Source organism: Ochotona princeps, chromosome 14, assembly GCF_030435755.1.
Source record: "Ochotona princeps isolate mOchPri1 chromosome 14, mOchPri1.hap1, whole genome shotgun sequence".
NCBI lineage: Eukaryota > Metazoa > Chordata > Mammalia > Lagomorpha > Ochotonidae > Ochotona > Ochotona princeps.
In genome coordinates this window covers 43993470-44014550 of record NC_080845.1, presented here as the reverse complement: position 1 = coordinate 44014550, position 21081 = coordinate 43993470, and the positions used below count along the sequence as shown (strand labels likewise).

General features: G+C 39.4%; 1 protein-coding gene across 1 annotated transcript in view; it reads left to right on the top strand.

Moving 5' to 3' along the window:
* Positions 1 to 21081, top strand: part of ADAMTSL1 (ADAMTS like 1) — a 410929-nt gene that overhangs the window by 225071 nt on the left and 164777 nt on the right. Inside the window, exons 14-15 of the mRNA XM_004581085.3 lie at positions 5005 to 5306; positions 11594 to 11723. Coding sequence (XP_004581142.2) covers positions 5005 to 5306; positions 11594 to 11723 — 432 coding nt within the window. The remainder of the gene's footprint in view (positions 1 to 5004; positions 5307 to 11593; positions 11724 to 21081) is intronic.

Sequence of the window (21081 nt, the reverse complement as noted above, 5' to 3'; positions counted from 1 at the left end):
CATCAAAATAATATACCTATAAAGGTATCCACTTTGAATCAATGCAATGATTTTTTACAATCAACCATGTAAATGAGAAGAGAGATGAATGTAATGCCAGAAAAGGGAATGTTGAATATCTTCATTCCAGACCACATATGTATAAAACTAAAGCTTAATCTATCTATGGTGATGTAAAATGACCTAACCAAGGGTAAATTATCTGTTTAGCATTACATTAATAAAGCGGTTGCTTTTGTAATTTTGGTGCATACTACTGAGTCCATAATAGCTATTAGTAAAATAAACCAGTGAAATTTTACAAATGAATTTGATTGCTATTACACAAAAGAGACTATGATAATAATTCTAATTAAAGCACAAGATTTTTTTTAGTGAAATAAACAGGTAAGCCTGCAAATAGAAGACCAGATGGAAGCACAAATTGTTCATGTGCCAGGTTTAGTTTGTTGCTTTTTCAAGCTCCTAGAAATGAAATGACTAAATGTAAAAATCATATCACTTCTGAGAATGAAGCCAGTTTTTGAAGAACTCATTTGTACAGCCATTCTTCTCTCACCTGTCAATAGTATTCCTAACAAAAAGAATTTATAACTTGTCCAAAATAAATTTCAGTCATTAGACATTTTTAGTGTCTTTTTGCGCATCAGAGTGATTAACATAGTAGCTAAAAAAAATCCACCAGCATGGATTGCACTGAGCTCTAAAGGTCCCTCTTTCAAGGTTCCAGTTCAACCAGAGCTACTTGGGAGAGTCTTCTCACAGTTACATTGAAACCTCCTAACTCACTTGCCTGCCCTCTCACTGACCTTGCTTCCTCCCTCTTGGAACTAGGGAAACTGAGGGTAGTAAACACAGATTTGGAAGACCCAGAGACGTGAGGAAAAGCTTCATATGAAAAATATTTGCTCTATCAGATACTTTTCTTTTGAAATATAATCCCCTGCCTTCAACAAGAGAGAATATGTTGTATCATACAGCATTTGCACTGGAATATTAAGACTGCCAAGGAACAGCACCACTTAAAAACCAAATTGCTTTTAATTGGTGTGAATTTGATGATAATGAGTTGGGAGATGAGCCAGTAAGGCTGTTTTTTATTTGATAACAGATTCATTTAAGGGACATAAAACAGATGTTTATTATTTTTTTACTTCTAACACCAAATGTCCATACAACCAAAAGTATAGGCATGCAAGCTTGTGTACTTTTCACACAAACACATGCACATGAGTGCTTCCAAAACTTTGTGGAAATAGAATTAAAACATGTTTTAGTGCAAAATCTTTATGAACATTTTCATGAAGTTTTTGAAATTTGTTTGAAACTCAGAGACACTAAAATTGTTTATCTGCTGGTTCACCATCCAAATGCCCACAACAGCTGGTGCTGGGGAAGGCCAAAACCCAGCAATGGGCACTCCATCTAGTTCTTCCACACAGTGTGGCAGACACCCAGGCACTTGAGGACGGCCCAAAGCTTTGGGACCCTGCACCCTGGCTTCGGGGAGTGAATCATCGGACGGAAGCTCTTCCTCTCTGTCTCTCCTCCTCTCTGTATATCTGACTTTGTAATAAACTGAATAAATCTTTAAAAAAAAAAAGAGGAAGAGCTTCCATACGATGATTCACTCCCCCAGTGAGCCACAACGGCCGGTGAGCGCCAATCCGAAGCCGGGAACCTGGAACCTCTTCCAGGTCTCCCACAAGGGTGCAGGGTCCCAATGCATTGGGCCGTCCTCAACTGCTTTCCCAGGCCACAAGCAGGGAGCTGGATGGGAAGTGGAGCTGCCGGGATTAGAACCAGCGCCCATGTGGGATCCCGGTGTGTTCAAGGCGAGGACTTTAGCCGCTAGGCCACGCCGCCGGGCCCTAAATTGTCTTTTAATTCCATTTTCCACACACTGTTTGAGCACCTTTGCGTGCATGTATTGTTTTGCTTCAACATGCTATTTTAAGATGAACGAGTTTACCTGCTGCTCATGGAGCTTCAGTAGCAATCTCTTTCTGCTTTGTTGCTGTGCTTGTGGTCTATCTTCATAGTGTTGGAAAGAAATCAAATGCGCATTCATCATGTTATAGCAAAGAGAGCTGAGAATCCAGTTTGTACACCATTTATATTCTAGATTTCATCTGAGACTCACTTTGGGAGATAAGGTATAAATCAAGTTAGCTATTTGTCATCCTACAAGCTTATATATGGGGTAAGAGATGGAAACCAAGACCTAAAATAAATGTGGGAATTATCTATGGATCTCAATGTGTTTGGCATCTCTACTAAATGTTTCACTGTTTAGAAGGGGTAGGAAAACAACAGCCAACAATCCAAATTCAAATCATTCTATCACCAACCCCTTCCTTCTCACTCCCCATTTGTGAAAGTATAATTTAATTTAATTTAATTTAATTTAATTTAATTTAATTTAATTTAATTTAGAGAAAGCCAGACAGCCAGAGAGAGAACTCATATCCACTGGTTCACTCCTTCAAATGTCCACAACATCCAGGACTGGGCCTGTGTTGCTAACAGTATCCTAACTCCTTGAGCCATTACCTGTTGTCTCCAGCACCTGCATTAATAAACTGGAGTCAGGAGCTGGATCCAGGAATTGAATCCAGGTACTCTTATGTGTGATGTGGGCATTGTAACCACTTGGCCAAACACCCATTCTAAAGCACCATAACTAAAGTTTTATTGCAACACAGCCATAATTGCTACAGCCATTGTAGACTGTAGCAACTGCAATAGAGACCACATGGCCTATAAAATCTAAAATATTTTCTGCCTGATTTTATACAGAACAACTTTGCTAAACATTGTTCTGTGGCAATGGTCACGGATATAGGCGTTTGTAGGTAATAGAGTCCTACTACAGGAAAGAATAATAAGATGAATTCCTTTTTGCTGGCTTCTTTACTCACAAACTTTGGCACCACATTATTAGCAAAATACCACTCATCACACTATTGTTAAAATTGGTAGGCCATAGAGCAAGCAGTTGGCATAAGATGTGAATGTTTGCATGCCACATTTAGAAGTGCCTGGATTCAGTTCCCAACTCTCACTCCAGAGTCTAGCGTCCTTCTAGTGCAGAGCCTAGGAGGCAACTAGAAATAACTCAAGTGATTGGGTCCCTACCATGCACAAGGAGGCCAAAACTGAGCTTGTGATGCCTGGCTCCATCCCCCAGGTCAGGCCTGGCTTTTGGAGTGAATCAGGGAATAATATATTAAGAAAAGAAAAGAAAAGAGAACAGAAGAGAAAAGAGGAGAGGAGAGAAAAGCAGACAAGCTAATGATTTGCTTTCATATAACTATTATATATGAAATAGTTTACTATACACTTTCCTTTATATCTACACCTGTGTTGTAAAATCCAATGCTTGTGTATTGGTCATAATTCTTATTGCAGGAGCCAGGCAGGTGTGTGAAGGTGCAATAAGAGAGTTGAAATGATTCTGAGTGTACATTCAGATTTTATGTTTCTTAAAAAAAACCTCCGGCAGGTGATATTTTTAAAGAGAGAGCACTTTTTTTAAAAACTTCTGTGATACTATTTCCCCAAATATTCTATATGTGTCAGAAAATAAAGTAAATAAGTAAAAAATCAGAATGGGGGGAACTTTAATAATTCCTTGAGAATCATTCTGGATGGCCATCCTCCTCTTCCTTCCTCTTGACGTTGCTGAATGGTGTCCTTTGCTGTCTCTGAGTTAGCTGTGGCCAGGTCCCTTCAGGTCCCTTGCTGACTGTCTCTTGCTATGCCCGACAGCATGCTGGTGCCGTGTTGTGCCGTGTTGTGCTGTGTTGTGCTGTTCTGGATGCAGTGCAACTGTGCTGGCAAGACCACTTCTGATTCACAGGAAGCCTAGGAAATATCTTACTTGTGTTCCTTCCAGTTTGAAAACTTGGATGTGTTCACTGCTAGAATTTTAATTTCCCTCAGTATAGATATGAACCATTTTCACTTGCAAAAATTTAATGCTAAAAGCTTCTTATCGGTTCTTTCCTTTTCTGCCAAAGCCGAGGTTAGGAGGCCAGGTTTGCATAGCTCATCAACATGACTCCCTTTGAGAAGGTAATAGAATCATGGGGGGAAAAATAACTTATCCCAAACATTTTGCTCTGAGTTCTTAACTTTTGAAAATGATGGTTGTTTGCTCTGGGATTTTTTTCCCCTACGCCCCTCCCAAGGTCATGCAGTCATGACCGTGGTGTTTAATGGGGGTGGAGACGATAAGCTTTTTTTGGACCTTGGAATTTTTCCTACATTCTAGAGAAATACCAAGTTCTTACCAATGTGGCTTCTTTCAGAAGGTGGGGTGTGGAGGAGGTGAGAAAACTTGTGTGATTGCAGTCTCTGGTTTACTGTAACAAGTGTGAGGCTTTAAATCTGGAGCATGGCTGTCCCTAAGATATAAAAAGAATGGGAGCTCAGACTAATTCAAAGAATGTGTGAGGAATAAGACTTTGCACCATTCTTAGAGGCTTACCCAAAAAAAGTATCTTTGTACATATAAATAAATCTTGAGAAGCACATTGAACAGAAAAACAAAGAAACTTGCAGAATTTGAGATCCAGACTAAAACAAAATACTTCCTTAAATATCTCCAAGGGCTTATTATGTTAGAATTTTTAGTATCAGTATTAGTCTGCTGTAAGAATAGCCAGTATCCTGCAAGAAACACAAGTGCTGGGATTTAGAGTGAGGAGAAGACAGATTCACCCTCTTGAAGAGCTAGCACTGTGGGTGCTGAGAGCGAGTCAGCAGGTGGTCTATGGCTGGAATGTCTTACAGCTGGGAGTTCATATGATACGGAGCATGCAATCCAGAAACAGTGACCCATGAGCTCATGGACTAAACCGAAGCTCCCTTCACAAGCCCTGAGTACATCTTAGGACAAGTCTAGATGGTGGAGGCAGATGGGATGCAGCCCTTCACCACCCCTCTGGTACCCTACCTGGGACTTCTCATCCTGTCTTCTTCTTTGCTTGCCAACTGCAGGTTCATCCCAGAGGCCTGGTCTGCCTGTTCGGTTACTTGTGGTGTGGGGACCCAGGTGCGAATAGTGAGGTGCCAAGTGCTCCTGTCTTTCTCTCAGTCTGTGGCTGACCTGCCCGTTGATGAGTGCGAAGGGCCTAAGCCAGCATCCCAACGTACCTGCTATTCTGGACCATGCAACGGGGAAATTCCCGAATTTAATCCAGATGAAACAGATGGACTGTTCGATGGACTACCGGATTTCGATGAGCTGCATGACTGGGAGTATGAGGGATTCACCAAATGCTCTGAGTCATGTGGAGGAGGTAAGAAGTGGGGCTCTGGCTCCGACCCCTGCTGTTTTCTTTTCTGTTTTCCATCTCTTTTCTCCCTGCATGCGACAGTGTCATGTGGCTGCCTCTGTTCCAAGAGCCATAAGCAGGGAACAGAGTGAAGGGTGGGGGCTCCGCCTCTGTACTGCAAACAATGCCGAGGGAAAAGCAGATACTCTCTCTTTGAGCTTCAGTAGCTCTCACTTTCAGCTGTGAGTGACCCACACAAGGAAAGTCCTGCTTTGAGTTGTCACTCTGACGTTTTGCAGTGTGTTGTGGTAGATCAGAGCGAGAAGTGCTGTTGACACTGTCTTGGCTGTGCCCTCAGCATTTCAGTTTCTGTTATCTATGTCTTTGTCCCAGTCCATGCAGCATGAAGCAAGATCTCCATGGTAGCAAATTCTGCTATTTCCAAGAACAGGTTAGAGCACCTCCACATTACTTAGCTGATTTCCCGAACAAAGGAAATGAGCACTTACAGGGTGATCAGCGCTGCAGATGCCTGGGGCTAGAAGGGAACGTCAAGGTTAATGTCTGACACTGAGCACCTAACACAGATGAACAAACCAAGGTGGAAGAATGCTGAGTGACTTGTTGCAAATCACAAGCCACCAAGCAATAGAGCTGACACCTAGGCTTTCATCCTCTGTCTAGAGTCTTTCTAACATAACACATTTTTTAAACGCTTAAAGAATTGCTAGAGCTTTCTCATTATGTGTGTTGTTTGACAAAGGTTTATTGTTTCCATGTGCATTCACCTGATTCTGCTCAGGTGTGTTTCACATGGATTAAATAATGGCCTCTGACTTTTTAAAGTTTCATGTATTTAATTAGTTCTATGTATTTATAGGATATAATATTTCCTATAGAACTCTTAACTAATTCACAGGTGTATAATTCTATATATTCATATGGATACTTTGATGTATACATATGTTGTAGCAAGATTTAACCAAGACATTCTCTTCAGGTATTGCATTCCTTCAGGTATTATGAACAGTGCTGTACTAAAGTATCAATTCTTAAAGAGTACAATGGAAAAAATATATATCAGATTCATCCTGCTACTGTCTTCCATATCCACTCTTAAGAGAGGTGTTGCTAGGTGAGGAAGTGCTGGGTGATTCTCTGCCAAGTCCTTCTCATGGGCTCCTAGTAATTCCTTTGGGGACATTGAACCTCTATATTCCAAGCAAAGTTTTTATTTAACCAACACACACACACACACACACACACACACACACACACACACACACAAAGATTCTAAAAGTATTCGTCAAAACTGCTCTGTAAGCCATGACATTTTGGTAGCTTTTGAAAAGTATGTTTTGTCATGAATAAGAATGTAAGCATGGATGTGCCCACAGTATTCGCATGTGATTGGAAGGAATGAAGAGTTGCACAGTACTAGCAAGGAATTTCTTTCTTTTAGCCTGTAAGAGTCCTAACCTTGAGGTTCTTGTTTGCCTCTATCTTCCAATTTCAAACCCTGGAATTCTGAAGTGCTTTGAACAGGGACACTTGGTATTTTAAAACCTAAGTTCTTCCAAATGATCTTAGAACACAGGTTCCTGGAACTGAGCTCTTTTATCTGAGTGTATATGGGGCTCTTGACTGGTGTCAAGGACATCTATGCTTTCATGTTTAATGAGGGAGAAGTGTTACATAAGCTTTGGTGATCTTGAAACCTGGACAGCTGCTGAAAGGTTTAGGTGGAAAGGGCATTGCTGGTGGCTGCAATTGCTCTTCTCAGCATTAACAAAGGAGTCAGAGTTCAGAAACTTGTGTTTTTATCTCCAGTTTCTCTAGTCACCTAAATTGAATGATGATTGTTTCTATTAGAGAACAAATGGGCTTGGAAAAATATTATTTATGTTCTCTCAGTTATGGTCCTCAGTAACAAGTCAAGCCTGGAACTTTATGAGCAGATGGAGAAAATAGATGCTGTAATAGGTTATATAAATAACCAGGTATCTTTATCTTTAATGGCCAAACCGTACTGCTGATCATTCAAGAGTATAAAATTCTAAGTGTAGTATACATGTGGAATATATTTTATTTAAAGTGTTTTTAGAGCACATTGATTTAGAAATAAGATTTGGTTGTTTAATATATAGTTGATCTCTACCTGTAGGCACAAAAATGTCTTTGTAGAACATAAATTGTACATCCTTTATGTCCAAGGCAGAGTAAAGCTACAAAACTGTCTTTGATTTCTAACTGTCAACAATTGAACGCACTTACCTGGAGTTGTGTCACTGTGCCAAGGTCATCTGTTTACACCTAAAATGTTAGAGTTGAAATTCCAAAGTGGTGAAAATACGTTTGGGTTTTATGGTCCGTATGATACCCATATGCACTAAGAGTGTTTCAATATATGGGGTATATATATTTCCAAGCCTGTTTGGCAGTAACATTTCATTGTATTATCAACTTTGATCTTTCACCAAAATATAACCCATAAAGTTATATATAATATAGAGAGAGTAATCATTCTTGCTAAAGCCACCCTGAAATATGAATGGTTGACAAACCGTTTTTAAAAGCAATTTTGGTTGCAGGAAGTCAGCCTAATTTTATTGCTTCCATAATCACAACAAAGGAAGTTGCATAGACACTGAAGTTACCTTTCACCTAGCAGAAGTAGCAACCAGAAGGAACTAGTTAGTAGCTTAATCTATAGTTGGTGGCTGTTTCCCTAGGCTGTCATCAAGTATCTTGTAACAATTGTGCTACTCTGGAAGAGATAAACACTGAAAATCCCACTTTCTGGAAGATTGAAAGTGAGTCTAACCTGTTCAGACCCATCTCCTGTGCCCCACCATCACCTCCTTCTTGTATTTTAATTGCCCTTCCAAGAGCTCATGAGTGTGGTCAAGGAGAGCCGTTTTGAACTTGAACAGGCTTAGTATGTTGAGCTGATACACAATAAAACCTGCCGTAAAATCCAACTGGGAGAAAATTTGAAAATTGCTTGAAAAATGGAAAGCAGATTTTCATATCTGTTTCTCCTTTTCCTTACAAGTATCTGTTACAGTATCTCATATCTGTTTCTCCTTTTGCTTTAGTCAAGAAAGAACACCCAAATTCACAAAGTACCGTACTTCAACATTTGTTCTCTTCAGTCTAAAATGTCTTTAGAAGAACACAAGTAACCATTTGGGGAAAAGCAGGGATGTGATGAGCGGACTTCTTGCCCACTTCCCCTAGGCTGTGTATAGTGTTAACCAGAAAGTGAAGGCCTTGCAGTTCTCCCCACACTCCCCACTGCAGGAGCTTCTCCGCCCATGTCCCTCCGCTCCAGTCAGCCCATTCCCACCTCCCACAGCCACAACTGTGTTCTGTGCTTGGAGTGGCCTGCCCTTTAGTAAGTGAATTTGTTCATCCTTCAAAAATTTATTGTGTGTGATTACAGGGCTGGTCCCAGTTTCTCCATGATTATGATAGAACTTCTGTCCCTGATCTCTGCAACCGCCCTAAGCCACACCTACGGGTGTGAAAAACTGGCTGCTGCAGCAGCCAGTGTGTAACCCTGTGTGTTACAAGGCCAGGTACACTGTCTGTGTTACCGTAGATTGCAATAACTCTGGGATGCTTTCAGTCTCAATACTTAACCATCCCACAAGGTGACTTTGTTAATTAATTAGTTCATTTTTATTAGTTGGAAACACACATACACACACATACACATATACACATGCAGAGAGAGAAATGGATTTCATATGCTGGTTCACTCTACAGGCCAAGACCAGCTAAATTCAGAAACTAGGAACTCTATCCTGATTTCCCATGTAAATGGCAGAGATCTTAGTAATTGAACCATTGTCTATTACCTCCAGAGTGCACAGCACATTCATAGGAAGATGGATCAGATGCAGAGGCAGGACTTGATCCCAGGCACTCTGATATTGAATATGAATATCCAGGAGGCAGCTAAACATTCTGCACCTCATTGATGATTTTTAGCTTGGAAATATAGCTACTAGGTATTAATTAGGGGGCAATGTAAATTTGTGTTCTACATATATAAAAGAGGAGACTGTTGATGTCCATTTAGAAATTAAGTGCTTGCTACACCCATCCCTGTTAGTCTTAGAAGGGAAAACTTTAAGCTGACCCCCCATTAAGTTCACAAAGTAGAAATAGGTAACATTACTCATAGATGTACGCTCATGTGCCTAAAACAAACACTTGCTTATGACAAGCCCTGTGGTCGTTTTCAACATCAGGATCATCAATCCTATTTCCTAATATTTATAACAGCTCAATAAAGCCAAGACATATTTTATTTAAAGCTTGCATTTACAATGTCTTTAATACTACCAAGTAGTCAAATGAATTGGAAACTTAGCCTGGAGTTAGTATGGGATAGTAAGTTACATGAGTGACAAGTAATCATTACTCTAAAAATGTTAAGCTATTCCAGTGAGAAGTGTCAAAAATAACATCAATAATTTCATGTGAGGTAGTTTGCTATATCATCAAGCCACAAATTTCAAATGGTTCATTCCAGCTGCAACCAAGCAAACACCCCACTGTAAACATTACCGACTATGATGGAGTAATTTGAATGTCTAGAAGACTCATAAATTTCAGAAGCTCGACCCTTTTGAACCAGCCATGAGATATTTAAATCAAATTCTGAAAATCATAATAAAAGGGGAAATGTGAAGGATTTATCATGACCACAGAATAAATTAAAGCAAAAAAAATATTTTAGGGAAAAATAAGAAATACAGTTTAAATTCTGGTTTTGAATTTTATTTCTAATTGATGGGTTTACTAAGCAACCAAGGTCAGTATAGCATCAACCTTGGAAATATTAGCCTGGTAATTTGAATGATGATATTTTGGAGGAACTTACGGTACATAGGAGAAGGGCAGTGACAGCGATGATACCAGTTGTATATCACATACTGTGTGCTTAACAAAGTAATGCAGAAACTAAAAACAAGGAGATGTGTGTGTTTCTAGGTGTGTATATGTAACTATGTGGATCATCATAGATTCTGCTATAATGACATAAGTATTTAGCCGTAGACAGATATCTCTAGATGTAAGTAATTTTATGGATGCAGCCATGTATGGCTGAAACCAAATTAGTGACAGTGTCCCGTCTGGCCTCTTCCCACTCAAGTCTGAAGCCTGCTGAAACTTTCCTGACAAATGTCTGGGTTATTCCTAAAGACCAAATAGGAAAGCAAATATGACAGCTTCTTAGTATTTTTTTTCCTAATATTAATACTGTAAGTCGACTCTAAGGGCACAGGCATCTTCAACTTCACCATGAGCAACTATATGACCTAAAGCAAGTCATCGCATCTTTCTAAGCCTCTATTTCTGTGAGGTAGGAATTTTTTAAAGGGCTTACCTTGTAGATGGTGACACACCTGAATGGTTCATGTCCAGACCTTGACTTTGTACCTAGCTAAGAATGGACACCTGTAGAGGTTATCTTAACTCTTAATATTATGACTATAATTGCCAGAATGAAATGCTTGATCATTAAATGACCCATTATGTGACCCATGTAAATGCTTCTCTGCTCCACAGAAGTCTCTCATATGGTATCCTTCAGGCCACTGTGGTAGACCTGCCAAGTACTCTTGTGCCAATCACTGCTCAACCACCGAACTTATTTTACTGGAGTTGCATAAAGACAGGCAGGTGTCAGTGGGAAGATTGTTTTCCAAAGCTGTGGTTATGACATCTTATTTTCCTTCTTCATTCCAATTTTCCAAAGCTGCCCTAGATTATTTAACAAATGAACCAGAATCCAAAGGAAGCCAACATAGGCTAGAGCTTTGGAAGCAAAGTCCTAGAGCACAGCACTAATCAGAATGTTGGCTATTAAGATGTGGCCTTGGGCCGTCCATAAAATAGAACAATCTCTTGTTTAAAATGTAACATGCTAAGTCCTTGGGGGCATTGTTTTCTCTCTCTTTTCATTGTCACTGTGTGCTCATTCTGCATTAAATTATCACATTTCAGTGTTGGTGGCTATATAGCTTCATGGCAATTTTGGTGTTTTGTTTTTCAACAGTTTTGCCAACAGTCTCCCTTCTGCCCTCCTCCAGTGGCATGCTTCTCTGGGCCACAGACTTTCTTTGGATCAAGTGATGCTTGACAAGATTGGCAGTTCTAGACATTATGCTGCAGTGTCTGGCATGCAGTGAGACCTCTGGATCACAGAGACCTCCTACCAGCTGCCTTGTCTACACTTCATCACCAGGACCCACACCCACTCTGCACTCTGGCCTGACAGTGTGATTTGTACACAGGTGTCCAGGAGGCTGTGGTGAGCTGCCTGAACAAACAGACACGGGAGCCTGCTGATGAGAACTTGTGCGTGACCAGTCGCCGGCCCCCACAGCTCCTGAAATCCTGCAATTTGGATCCCTGCCCAGCAAGGTAAGGGGCATATTGCCCTTCCTGCTAGCCAGGAGTGGGTACAGATTGGGTGCATCTTTCCACGGGCAAGACAGGAACACTTACTGTTACCCAATGTTTTGAAAACCAATTAACGTCAGTTCAAAATTTTAGTCAAATCCACTTAAATGTAATTGAAACCAGTGCTTTGGAATTCCAGCCCAATCAATGGTCATGCGCAGAGTCCAGAAGGCCCTGTGCACTGGAACAAGATTTGTGGCATGGTTGGTATGTGCACATGCTACATACTTGCTTTCCCCTAAACGGAACATGACCTAACCACAGACTTCATGGTGTCTGCCACCTTTTAGCCTGTGTCCCAAGCCCTCACACCATGGTAATGAGCTGGCTTGCAAATGACAGGGTATAAGGAACTAAAGCATCTGGGTGGTATAATTGACCCACTGTGAAATCTCTGTGTGCACTGCATTGAGATTCATTATAACATGCTCTGGAGATTGTGTGTCATTCCACATGCATAAAATCAATTAGAGCATTTCATTGTTCAGCTCTGCCTGGGTTTCATTATTGCCCAATCTTGAGTCTTGGTTAATCAATCCAATCACTGCTTCAGTCTACACAATTTTATGGTATCTTGAGAGACTTGCCTTTTAGATACTTCTTTCTGAGTTAATTTCATCCAAATTCTGGTTTGGAATGGAGATGTCTAAAGTACCAAAGCTAGATTTTAAATCTGCTGATGGAATGAAGCCTGTTACTGGGTAAGATCATATGCTAGACATGAAAGGAATGCTGTTTCTGAATGATATGTCTTCTTCTACAAAATCCATTGTATATTTCTTTCAGGAATGCACAACAGTTTTCTGGCTAAGTTGCTACACTGCTTGTCTTATTTCCCAGCCAACTTGATCCTTTCCTTTAGGGCTTAGAAGGTTTAATTACAGGTCTCTTCCAACCAAATGAAAGCACAATCCTGTACTGATATTTCTGTCACTGGTCACCTGGGTTGTTCAGTGTATTTATCTGAATGGGGAGCCTGGGTTTCTCCATTGAAGAGCAGAATGGAAAAGAGACACTAAAGTCACATTCTCCAAGGTAAGCACAACAGCAGATAGCCACTGCTTAGTGTAACACCTTACCTATGAGAACAGCAGCTACTCCACTGATCAATGTCTGGACTAAGCAAAGCTCAGACCTAGCACATGAGATACTAAGGCATCACTTTTGCAATCCCTCTTCTGTCTCTGATCCCACATCTCTATCCTAAACTGACAGTCCTCAAGTTAGACAAGCTTAATACCTAAATTTGTGGGCAAAAGACACAAGCTCCTCCACTAGCCCACACTCTCCCCATTTAAAAAGAAGCGGAATATCCAGCATAGACAGCCTGCAAGCTCCATGCTACAAGGCCAGAAAGCCCAGCATCTGATTCTGTATCTGCCATCAACTAGCTAAGTACACTTGGGCAACGTGACTGCTCCCTCTGTTTCCGTATATGCAAAATGATGTGGTTATATGAAATGATGTGAGGCTACTCTATCCAGCTGAAATCCCCTGTACATCTTTATTATTCTTCATTTGAAAACATAAGGGCATATCTTATACTTATGTGTAAATTTCTGTCATTTCGGATGTGCTTATTATCCATCACTTAGGAAACAAGAAAAAGGGTCTCTCTAACCACATTCCAGGATTGTAATGCCATCCAAATTCTATAATAAGTGGAGCCAATGCCAAGAAGTCAGTACCTAGAACTAGCTGAAAGCTTGCTGGAATTTGTGGACACTGAATCTATTGCTTGCATAAAAAATAGAATAGAAAATGTTACTCCCTATCTTCAAAGTATTGATTATAGTTACATTAGTAAGTTTACTCTTTAACCTTTTGCTGACTCACGGGCAAGAACCGTTATTTGGCTTAACATTGTTCTATTTGTTCTAGATAAAACTCAGTTTTTTTGTTGCCCACCAACCATTAGAATAACAGGAAGACTTCTTATTGAACATAATCAGGAATTTCTTCAGTCAACCACACACAGTTGGGAATGTGTACAATGCCTCTAATTAAAACCATAAAGGGGACAAAACCCAGTGGACTGATAGGATGCATTCATTTCATCTCATACCAAGAGCCAAGGTCCATTTATATATATCATTTCTATATATATCAATATGTATAATATATATTTATATATCATATACTATATATCTATACAATATGTAATCATATATGATATATTAGTATATATCACATTATGTTTATAGTGTATAATTATTATATATTATACATGTTATTTATATATGTGTGTGTATATATATACATGTACATATATATATATATATATACATGTTGTTGTTGTTGTTACTTGAAAGTCAGAGTTACAAAGGGAGGGAGGTAGAGACAGAAAGAGAGCTCTTCCACCTGCTGGTTCACTTCTCAAGTGACTGCAGTGACCAGAGCTGGGACGATCTGAAGCTGAGAGCTAGGAACTTCTTCCGAGTCTCCTACATGGTTGCAGGGGCCCAAGGTCTTGGTCTATTCTCCACTGCTTTTCCAGGGCATAGGTAAGGGGTTAGATTGGAAATGGAACAACTGGAACACAAACCAGCACCCATGTGGAATCCCAGCAAGGAATTGCCTGTTATATCTGCCAGCCTCAAGAAATAAATATTTTTTATCACTTCTCTGTAGTTTACTATTATTGTTTTTTATTACATTTCATTTTATGACACCATTGCATAGGCTTTGGGGTTCCCCCAACCCCTCCCTGTACCCTCCCCCCATGGTGGATTACTCCACCTTGTTGCAGTATTACAGTTCAAATTCAGTCATGATTTTTTCTTTACAAGCATATACCAAGCATAGAGTCCAGCATCTTATTGTCTGAATAAATTCAACAGTTTTTTGGGGAGACTATCTCTGGTCTCAAAGCAGAGCTGGCAGAATATTGTCCCATCCAATGAAAAGCCACAATGTAACATCAACAACAGCTTACAACATTATGGAGTTAATTGACATGGTATTGAGTAACCAACATGTTAAAAAATGCAAGTTCTTAACCACGTCCTGTGACTACCTAATTAACGTTTCTATTTGGTTTATACACAACTGGCTGCTATACGCCTTAAAATGGCTATAGGGTACTTTTCAGCTGTCTCATGTCTATTTTCATTTTTGTATTTAGCTGTTTATAGTGTTGAAGCATAATTTTTACTGAACATGGTGGATTTTAGGATAGTCCAATCTGGCTTATAACTCTAACAAAGCATATGTCAACAGTTGAGGCACAGAACAGTTTTAGGAGGGGTGTGCAGAGAAATCTTCAATACCTTAGTGAGGAGTAACTAATCTTTGTGTCCTACCTAGTAAGGTATATGTGAGTCTGAGCTGACCATTTCTTGTCTGGTTGCTGTCTTGTTGTTCTCTGTCTATCTATTCTGATTTTTTTGCGGGGGGCCTCCGGAGCCACCCTGATGGTCATTGCAAGAGAGGGTGGGAATCCAAAGTTGAACCTAAGTAAGGACCAGAGGAAGCTCCTCTCCCTAGCATTAGACAATAGTAAAACTACAAAGACATACAGGGGGAATCAAGAGTGATCCTGACAACCTCTTAACAGGAGGTCATATGCACAGAGCAAGGGGGACCCAGAGTGGAGCAGGTGGACAGGAGGAGGCTTGTATCCCAAAACTGGAGACTCCCGGATCCCCACCAAGTACTATCAGTACGGGCACCAAGGACTACATCCCAGCTGCCAAGGAGACCACGGGGAATTGGAGTGCCTTCGGAGGCCGAGAACTCTGAGGTCATCCACTCCCATTTGGATCTCCCATATGGGATGCAAGAAGCCCAAATCCTTCCTCGCAGGATCCAAGGTCATTGGAACAACAGCCAGGAACCCTGAGTGGTCTGCAGAAACAGAAGAAATAAGTATTTTTTTTTTCAATATAGCAGGAGTGATAGGACAGTTAAGCTATCACTTGAGATGGCTACATCCACGTCAGTGCCTGGGTTACAGCCACAGCTTCACTCTCCATTCCAGCTTCCTGCTAAAGCTCAGCCCAGTGGTAGCAGATGATGGCTCAAATGGTTGGGTCCCTGACACCCATGGAGACCAAGATTCCCTTGTCTTCATCCTGGCCCAACTGTGGCTGTTGGGGGCATTTGGGAAGTGAACCAGTGAATAGAAGATATTTTCTCTCTCTCTCTCTCTCTCTCTCTCTCTCTCTCTCTCTCTCTCTCTCCATGTGTGTATGTGTCTCAGCCTTTCAAACCAATATTTTCTAGAAGCCAGAATTTTCTGTGATCCATGCAGGAATTATTTTCACAATTTCAAATTGTCTGTATGTAAATTAGCTTTCCCAGGCAGTTCTTAATCCTACTTCATACCACTTGGGAAGCCAGTTTCCTTCTTGTATGTGGTAAGAGTTATCTGATCACATGGAGTATACCCAAATCCCTACAAGACAAGTCCTATCTATTTGGGCAGTCTTGCTGAATTTAAACTTGGCTCCTCCAGCCTTACTCTGTATGATAGCAGAGCTTGTATCAGAAGCACATGTTTAACTTTCAGCAGGTTAAAGCAGATAACATTCTCATACCTAGTTACTCACAGCAGGAAGGGAGTGTTCTCCAGCTGGAGGTATTCTGATTGTTCCAAGTTGTGTGGATGTGCATGTGTGTGCATTAGGGTAGGACCTGAACTTTTTATAGCACTTTGTTAAGGTAGTAATTTTCTACTGAGGAGAACTGGACTTTACAGTCCCTGCTGGCAGCTTTATGTCTTCTACTCCTCTCATCATTCATAATATAGTGTATACTCATAATATATGTTACATAATATATAATATTGTTAACCTGATAACGTGGTAGTGTGTTATAGAAAATATATTGTATGATTCTTGACATAATTTGCTTAATATTTGGCACATAGTAGCCTATTTTAAGTGCTTGTTGAATAGCTCATTATGAAGAATAGGTGCCAAATTTATATGAAGCAATATCTAGATCATATTATTAATACTGACTTGGAACAACCCAATGCTGTCTTTGTTCTTATCCTTTCCCTCCTGCTCTCATGTAGTAGTGAAAGTGCCATTATTTGATCTCTTTAGTTAGGCTTAAGGTTTTAAATTCTGTTTTAAAATAAAAACAACATAAAAAGCATAGACCAACAGGCTGCCAGCCATGCAAGGCAAAGTATTCCCAAAGTAAGGATATGAGGGTCACTGTAACAGGAAGGAAAGAGAGAGGGGGGAGGTTGAGTAAACTGTCATGTTATCCAGGGAAGTTTTGGAAAGGAGAAAGGTAGTATATGGGGACAGATGCTCATCCCTTTACAACCTTGCTTAACATTTTCATAAAAAATTAGGATTATTTTTGTTGTGAGCAGCCAATTTTTCTGTTGAAGTTTAATGCAAAGAAGTATCATTATATGGATTAAAGTTCATTTTAGATACCTGTAGCATTATCTAAACAGTTTGTGTCTGGGCATCACCCAGTCAGACAAACATTCAGTGTTGAGTTAGATTTGTTCAAGAGGAAAACATCCAAGAAGGAGCTAAGGAGCTTGGATAGGCCTTTAGGAAGTCATCTTTCTGTTTCTAGTTTAAAAAAAAGTTTAAGCTTCATTTAAGTGATACTTAAATATTATTTTTCCTTTTAACTCACGTCATCACAAAAGGAATTGTACAATCTCCTTTTACCATCCTCCACACTTCCAGGCCTTCCACCCACTAGAGTTACCTACTGTTACTGGTTTGGTCCATACTATTCCAGACTTATTATAAATTTGTGTATACACATATACAAATATACAATACTTTTGCTTTTAAAATGGGGATCTTATTGCATCTATTTTTTGACAACTTGATTTTTTCATTTAATGATATGTGCTAAAAATCTTTCATGTCCTGAGTCCACCAAAATAAAAGCACAGGGATTTTGACATTTGACCTAATGATTTTAACTATCTGAGCTTCATAAGATTGTATGCCTTCTTGGACCTCATTTTCCACATGTTTAAAGTAGGATCAGGGTAAGAACTCAGAAAAATTAATGCTCTTTTCCTTCCTTTGAAATTTTTTGGTAAGAAATATTTGAAGTTAAAAAAAAACAAAACATGATTTTTTTAAATCTAGGCCTTAGATTCTATTAAATGTTATTCAGCTAACTCTTTATAATTAAAACTCCCTGATTATCTACCTGGTTTATAAAAGCAATGACATGAACAGCTCAAAGAAAGCCAGATTTCACTACTTTAGAAAAAAAAGTGGATGACTGTTATTAATTATAAGCATTTGATAGCTTGGCCAGTGTGTGTTGAAAAGATTTGGTAAATGTACGTGGAGGAGGGGAATGAAATAAGCAATGAAAGCCAGATGGCTGAGAATGAAGGAAATTCCAGGCAATTTCTGCAGCTTTGTTCTAACATACTTTTTAAACTAAACTTGTATTTCTGTGCAACAGAGAACAGCTGAGTGGTGCAGAATAGATAAACAGTGAAGGAGGAAAAAAAAAAAAACACATAATTCCAGGAACAGTGCTTAGTTTGTGCCCTCACCTCCCAAATCCCAGTACCACTCTCCCTTCTCAGACAGAGCACAATTCTTAGAAGCACCAAGAACTGTAAAGAAAGCTCAGGAAGCCCTGTTTGGGAGAGTTAAGAAAAGTAACATAATTGTCAGTCTCCCCTGAAAAAGCATACTTTACTGGGGTCTATCATATATAGACGTGGGGATATAATGGAACATGCATCCCTGCATCCAGACAAAAGATGGATTCCCAATGAAACTGTTGGGCATGTGTAGACAATGGGATGCTGGACTGTCTGACATTGTCTGTACCAACAATGTCGGGTACACTTAAATAAGAGACTGATAGAATTATGATGCCTTATGAAGGACTACACTATTGTAACAAAATGGGAAAAATCTGATGGGGGTGTGAGTTTGGGGGAGAATCCCAGTCTATACAAAATTGTATCACATAATTCAAAATTGAAAATTCAAAATAAAAAATATATTAAGATCCAAAAAAAGCATATTTAAGACTGCTCATTGTATTGTACATCAACAAAATCCATGCATACTAACAGCCAAGATTTTACAATTTTGTTTAGTTTTAGTTTAAAATGACCAGAGCAGAATGTGTTGCCTTTTAATACCACCATGTGTTAATTGACTTGATGGAGCTCTCGAAGCTCAGCAGGCACCTTGGCCTTTAACAACTTGTTTTAAGGGTCACTGTTTGAACATGCTCTCTAAATACTGGTTTACCTTCTGGTGAGCCCCCAAGTTTTCATATACTACCTTTTGGATCTGCCCCCGGTAACTTAGAGCTAAAGTACATTAAACCTCATGGGCATCCACAGAAATTGAATCCAGATTGGGAGGCTTTTATCCAGGTGCTTTTAAAAGAGTTAATGCTATTACTACTGTCATCCTCCTAGGAAATCCAAATGCTTCTTTGTCTTTCATCCTTCAGTGATGGGGAGGTTACAACAGAAAATCTTTGCAGAGTGTGTCTTAACTCTTGGATCTGATTGTACCATTGGGAGCTTTTGTTGTTTCTCTACCAAAAAAGTATATTGACCCAGTGATCAGAATTGTCCAGGCATTATTTTGACATCAACAAGGGCAAAAAAAAATCCCTAGTAATTGGAAAGGACTGAGTCCAAGATTGCCCCAAACATCAGTATCTGCAAATGCTCAAACCTTTATATAAAACAATGTAGTGAAATTATGTAATATATGCATATCATCCTGTATGCTTTAAATCACTTCTGTTACTTATAGTTATCTAATAAAATATAAAGACTGTATAAGTACTTGTTACTCTGTTTAGTTTAGGGAATGATGACATGAAAATAAAGCTTTCTATGTTCTCTACAAACAGTATTTTTAAAATATCAGAAATCCATATTTAATTGAACCCAACAGATATAGAACCTACAAATCTGGAAGGCTGGCTGTGTTTGCCTAGCTAAAACAATTACTTTTTCTAATGAGATCCCATTCTGTGGTTATACATCAGCTTCTCTAACAACTTCTAGACTGTGGTAAATGGGGTCTGATGATAGTAGAAACCACTGGCACACGTAGATTTTGTTTTTGCATGAGTCTAAGGATCGAGGAACCATACCCATTGTTCCAGTATGTCACCTGAAAGCACATATGACCTAATCTAAAATTATAGAAACATAAGGATTGAGAATATTCATCCATTGAAGTTCTGAAAGCAAAGCTTTCCTTTTGTTTCCTTAACCATTAACATAGTTAAACATCTTCTCAGATCAGCAATTTTGCCTAAACACTGGGAAAAGTTTTTCTACAGACCCAGACCATCAACTAAGATGACCTTCTGCCAAGAGTGTCTTTACACGTGAACTGAGTAAAAGAAAAGTTAGAATAGTATAACTGTCTGTCCTGAAGAAGTGACCAGTTAATGAAAGGTAAAGATTTAAAAACATTATCTGTGATGAAAAAGGCAAACCCAGAGTTCTGCGGGTGCTGAAGGTTGGGACAGAAAATGTTTTACTTTAAGACATAAGGAATTGACCAGGTAAGGAATGAAGAGATGTTGCAAGATAAAGGAAGAGCATAAAGATACAGGAATGAAAAAGGGGAAGCTAATATTGGGAAGTGAGCAGATGCCACATTCAGGAGGTTTGGTGATCAGAATTAAGCTGTTTAACTTTGTCCTGCACATGTGGAGAGCAATGTGTTGGAGGGATTGAATAGAATAATGGGATAAGATTTACTTGGAGAAAGATGACTCTAGCTGCTCAGTGAAGACAGCTGAAATGGCAATGGTGGCTACACTTTAATATCTTATAGGAATCTGTTTATTTCATAAATAGAGTCACAAGTGGCATGCTCTGTTTAATCTGAAACATAATATTTTAATTGATAAGTAATGAGCTGCTATCATAGTTCTGTTGGCATTTTTTTATCCTCCTGTGATGAATGTGTTTGTATTGACTCAGCCTGTCCGCCTGGCAAAAGGGTAAATCTCATATTAGGGTGCCCAAAGAAGCCATGCATGTATGATCAGGCAGTTGTGTAACCTTTGAGCCCCTCTTCCTGTAACATTCTGTGTCTTTGAAGGTAATGATAGTTATCCAAAGAACTGAAACTTTTCATGGAAAAATACCTTGGATCAGATCACTAAGACCACCATTAGTCACAAAGTGGGCACTGGCTTCATGTATAAATGAATGCTTACTAAGACATCAACAGAGAAGACATAGGTTATCATATGAAAAATTTAGGTGAAAGCATTCACATAGGAAAGATGGTGAAACATTGAATTTGCATATGTTTTCTAACATTTTAATGGTATTCAAAATAAATTGGAACATAACATTTCATGTCTCTATTTA